The 5,958-nt window shown below is 34.3% G+C and overlaps 1 protein-coding gene across 1 annotated transcript; it reads right to left on the bottom strand.

The window, feature by feature from the left end:
- Positions 1–4,293: 4,293 nt before the first annotated feature.
- LOC139889422 (dehydrogenase/reductase SDR family member FEY-like) lies at positions 4,294–5,433 on the bottom strand. Its single transcript, XM_071872375.1, has one exon. The coding sequence runs from the start codon at positions 5,431–5,433 to the stop codon at positions 4,294–4,296; it is 1,140 nt and encodes a 379-aa protein (XP_071728476.1).
- Between the last annotated feature and the right edge of the window lie 525 nt (positions 5,434–5,958).

The following is a 5,958-nucleotide window of genomic DNA, read 5'->3' as shown; positions in this document are numbered from 1 at the left end:
ACGTTATAAACTTGTAATCACTAGAACATAGTTTAGTTAATTCTAAACTTGTTCGCAAATAAAAGTTAATCCTTCTAACTTGACTTTTAAAATCAACTAAACACATGTTCTATATCTATATGATATGCTAACTTAATGATTTAAAACCTGGAAACACGAAAAACACCGTAAAATCGGATTTACGCCGTCGTAGTAACACCGGGGGCTGTTTTGGGTTAGTTAATTAAAAACTATGATAAACTTTGATTTAAAAGTTGTTATTCTGGGAAAATGATTTTTATTATGAACATGAAACTATATCCAAAAATTATGGTTAAACTCAAAGTGGAAGTATGTTTTCTAAAATGGTCATCTAGACGTCGTTCTTTCGACTGAAATGACTACCTTTACAAAAACAACTTGTAACTTATTTTTCCGACTATAAACCTATACTTTTTCTGTTTAGATTCATAAAATAGAGTTCAATATGAAACCATAGCAATTTGATTCACTCAAAACGGATTTAAAATGAAGAAGTTATGGGTAAAACAAGATTGGATAATTTTTCTCATTTTATCTACGTGAAAATTGGTAACAAATCTATTCCAACCATAACTTAATCAACTTGTATTTTATATTATGTAATCTTGAGATACCATAGACACGTATACAATGTTTCGACCTATCATGTCGACATATCTATAGATATTTCGGAACAACCATAGACACTCTATATGTGAATGTTGGAGTTAGCTATACAGGGTTGAGGTTGATTCCAAAATATATATAGTTTGAGTTGTGATCAATACTGAGATACGTATACACTGGGTCGTGGATTGATTCAAGATAATATTTATCGATTTATTTCTGTACATCTAACTGTGGACAAGTAGTTGTAGGTTACTAACGAGGACAGCTGACCTAATAAACTTAAAACATCAAAATATATTAAAAGTGTTGTAAATATATTTTGAACATACTTTGATATATATGTATATATTGTTATAGGTTCGTGAATCAACCAGTGGCCAAGTCTTACTTCCCGACGAAGTAAAAATCTGTGAAAGTGAGTTATAGTCCCACTTTTAAAATCTAATATTTTTGGGATGAGAATACATGCAGGTTTTATAAATGATTTACAAAATAGACACAAGTACATGAAACTACATTCTATGGTTGAATTATCGAAATCGAATATGCCCCTTTTTATTAAGTCTGGTAATCTAAGAATTAGGGAACTGACACCCTAATTGACGCGAATCCTAAAGATAGATCTATTGGGCCTAACAAACCTCATCCAAAGTACCGGATGCTTTAGTACTTCGAAATTTATATCATATCCGAAGGGTGTCCCGGAATGATGGGGATATTCTTATATATGCATCTTGTTAATGTCGGTTACCAGGTGTTCACCATATGAATGACTTTTATCTCTATATATGGGATGTGTATTGAAATATGAAATCTTGTGGTCTATTATTATGATTTGATATATATAGGTTAAACCTATAACTCACCAACATTTTTTGTTGACGTTTTAAGCATGTTTATTCTCAGGTGATTATTAAGAGCTTCCGCTGTCGCATACTTAAATAAGGACGAGATTTGGAGTCCATGCTTGTATGATATTGTGTAAAAACTGCATTCAAGAAACTTATTTTGTTGTAACATATTTGTATTGTAAACCATTATGTAATGGTCGTGTGTAAACAGGATATTTTAGATTATCATTATTTGATAATCTACGTAAAGCTTTTAAAACCTTTATTGATGAAATAAAGGTTATGGTTTGTTTTAAAATGAATGCAGTCTTTGAAAAACGTCTCATATAGAGGTCAAAACCTCGCAACGAAATCAATTAATATGGAACGTTTTTAATCAATAAGAACGGGACATTTCAATTGTTGGCAAGTGAGTGTATTGCAGAAGTAAAGTCAAAGGAAAATGAATGCACATGAAGTGATCAAATATCAACAAGAAGAAGTTATAAACATACATGTAGAGTTCAAAAATATTAAGAAGCATTTAATTCCTTGTTCAAAAACATGGGTTTAGATGAATCATATATCACTGGTATTTTCATTTGGTGGTTGCAACCGAAAGTTAAGAGTGGTGTTAGCATATTCAAACTGAAAAGCCTTTATAATGTGTATATTTCGGCTAAAGTGCAAGAAGATACAATTATTGTAATGAAGCGCAAGAATGCATTTGTCTAGAATCCGAAGACATTGATGGTAGATTTTAAAGAGAATCTTTATGGTGGGTGTCATTTGGGATTTCATCTACAATCGTTTCCCATTGCTTGGGTTGTGTCTACTCAAACAAGAGAAGCGGAAATAGAAGAAACAATGATGAAGACGACATCAGCTCGAGGAAGTGTCCAACCGAGTCTCTGGTTAGACAATCTGGTAAAATTTGGTGAGTATGTGCATTGGATAGAGACCACTGATTGTGATAAAGAATGTGAAACTATTGAAATTAAATTTCATGTGGATTAAACTGACAAGAGTATGGTTTGGGGAAGTAGTGATAACCGTGTTTTGAAGTTGACAAAATTTGAAAGTTCCGAGATCAATTTTCATTGGAATATGACTAATGAATCTGTGAATCATTATCTGGAATTTTAGAGGCATATATTTCAAGAATTAGAAAGGATGTCTTGCAAGCAAAATATTTATGTCGAAATGATAACCCACATTCCTGAATTACATATTACACTAGTAGTGGGAGAGTTGTATAACTTCACGTTCTTGAGGACAAGAATGTTTTCAAAGTGGAAGGATTGTCATGGGTTTATCCAAGTGAGTATGTGCACAACACGTGATCAAAGTGAGCAGCAGTGTAGCATGCCTTGCACGTGGGTTGTTAATGAAGTCAGAAGTTGGTTAACCGAATATAACTACTTACTTTGTCTTTTAGAGGATAGTTGTGAGTATAAATAAGAAGCCACTATAATAGTGTAGCTTAGCTTATGAATTTGTATGTGTGTAGAAACACTTTTCTACCTCTATACTCTGTAGATCTTTGAATTGTAATTACAATTTCATTCTAGTTGTGATTTTAATATTTGTAATCAATTTCGAAGCCGATTCTTCTTGCGAAGCTTCCTAGTTGTTTACTAGATCTTCTTCGATTCATTTGAATTTAAGAAGATCGTATCATTTTTCTAAATAACAAAGGAAAATTGGTCAAAATGCCTTCATTTTTTATAGTGTTTAACTATATACCCTTAAAATATCGTAATTGCAAAAATGACCTCTGACAACGCACCACGCATGGTGCATGCAAGTCCGTGCGTGTTGCATGATGTTACCGAGATATTCATCGATACAACCTAATTTGTGGCGCAACACGCACCGTGCACCGTGCATGTTGCTTGGTGCGTGGTGGGAGCTGCACCAGAATTGAACTTTAAATGGTCGTATCTTTCAAGTGTAGCTCCGATTTAGTCACTTTTTTTTTTGAAATCGTGTATTTTTTCGAAATTTATCCGTTGGCGATTTCAAAAAAAAAAATTGGTGACTAAATCGGAGCTACGACTCAAAAAATACGGCTATTCAAAGTTCAGTTCTGGTGCAGCTCCCACCACGCACCACGAACCGTGCTCGTGTTTGGTGCATGTTGTGATGAATTAGGTTGTCTCGGTGTGCGTGATTAGAGGAATTTTTTTTTTTAATAGTACGATTTTTGAGGGCATATTGTTAAACATTTTGAAAAATAGAAGTATTTTGATTAATTTTCCAATGACAAATGTAACAAGTGTGGCTTTCTATACAACTTTCCTAAATGACAAATGCATAAGGATCCAAAAGTACTTGTTCCTTAATACTCCGTACTTATCAAGAGAAAGTACGGTAATTTTAGAGACAACTGAACCGAACTTGAGTAGGCTTCAGCTTAGCTCGTGTACAATTCACTGAGCTCGAGTTCGAGCACAGCTGCCTTTGAGTCTATTATATAAAGATCGAGTAGGTATTGTACAAATTCGAGCTCAAACTCGTTGGTTTTATATAATGTTTTGCCCACTTGCTATATAAAAACGCGTAACACAGATACAAATTTTATGATAATATATTAAAAAAAAAGCAGAATGCAATGTTGTACTTGTAGAGCAGACTATCAAGGATATAACTATGAATTAAGAACACAAAGAGCAGACTACTAAAGATATAACTATGAATTGAGATCTCAAAGTTTTCATCAACTTTCTTCTAAGCAAGATTATAAGTGTTGTATTTTAGCCCAACAGCGGCTCCAACATGAAGCGATAAAGCAATAAAAGATAAAAAAAATTTTGCATTTTACCATCGATGATCACCCGGAGATCTTAGTAACTAGATCCGAATACTGCCAATTAATCTCTTTTCCAGATAAAAGATGATCAACTGCGTCGTTAGGGAAACCGATTATATCAAGCGTTGTCTTCCACACAAAGCGCGAAATCTCCAAATTTTGTGCTTCTTTACTAGGAATCATAGTCTTACAGTTGCAAGCCACATAGGGACAAACAGGCCATTCTTCTTCCTTCAATTTACTACAATACTCTTGAATCTCATCATACACAGCCGCATACAAAACGCTTCTTGAACCTTCTATAGCATTGTATAAGAACTTAGGTAGTACTTGAAATGCAATTTGAATGATCCTTGGAAGATCCCTAACCACATTCGTACGAACACTCCCGGGGTCCACACATACCACATCAATCTTGCTATCCTTAGGGATCTTTTGATGAAGCACATTGTTAAACATGATTTGTGCTAGTTTACTCCTTGAGTAGCCTCTTAAGCTAGTATACTTTGTTATCTTTCGATCAAAGTTTAGATCCCTCGTGTCAACAAAACCAATAGCGTGCATTAGCGAATTCACATTCACGATTCTACTAGGAGCACCGGCTTTTAAAGACGGTAAAAGTAACAGTGACAATAAAGATGGTGCCAAGAAGTTAACTTGCATATGCATTTCATATCCATCGATCGAAAACACTTGAGGCTTGCACATTGAGAAAACGCCCGCGTTGTTAATAAGAATGTTCAAAGGCTTCTTTTTCGAGTTCCACTCGTTTGCGAATTTCGCAACGGATAGGAATGAACTTAGGTTGAGTTCCATCACATCAACATGAAGTACTTCAGTTGGAGATTTTTTTTGCAATTCTTGTTGCCATTTCTGGACCAAATTATGTGCTAAATCGACGTTTCTAACAGCCATAACAACATGTGCTCCTGAATGTGCTAATTGTCGTGCTACTTCGAGTCCAATTCCACTAGTCGAACCAGTGACAATGCAGGTGGTACCATGTAGGGGAGGCAGAGGCAATGGGTTCGGCAAATGTCTAGACCAATACTTCTCAAAATACGTCTCGAGAATCAAACGATACCATCCTTTGACCCATTCTATCCAACCCAAATGTACCCTATCTTTCTTAGCCCGTGAAAATGAAGGTACTGAATCCATCTGTGTATACCAAGAATCATACATATACATACATACATTACATATTGAGAATAATAGTTTTTAGTTATCAGTTTCAACAAATTAACAGAATGAAAAATCCAATTTGAGGTCACCAACTGACAAATCATGCACGGAGTATTATCTAATTATCTGAATCTTTTTTCATAAAATTCAAATTCATCGTTTACATCATTCGATTAATCTTACATGTTTTTACATATTAAGATCCAGATAAGACAACACCCTAACAAATTCGTTTACGTCATTTCAAGATATTTTCAATTACAGATAATGAATTCAGTCAAATCAATCACAACATGACGGTAAATTAAGAACAGATCAGAGAAATTTACCAATTAACGATGATGAAAAGCGTCGATATTGAATTTTATGTGTTGAATATAAGATCAAATTATAAGGTGAAGAAGAAGAATGTAACAAAATTTGGGAAACAGTTGAGTGAAAGTGTTGCATGAGAGGGGAGAGATTAGAATTATGGAAGTTAGTTACTGTTGTTCCGAATTA

This window comes from Rutidosis leptorrhynchoides, chromosome 2 (genome assembly GCF_046630445.1).
Source record: "Rutidosis leptorrhynchoides isolate AG116_Rl617_1_P2 chromosome 2, CSIRO_AGI_Rlap_v1, whole genome shotgun sequence".
NCBI lineage: Eukaryota > Viridiplantae > Streptophyta > Magnoliopsida > Asterales > Asteraceae > Rutidosis > Rutidosis leptorrhynchoides.
Note: the sequence above shows the minus strand (reverse complement) of the source record. Positions and strands in the feature narration are given on the sequence as shown.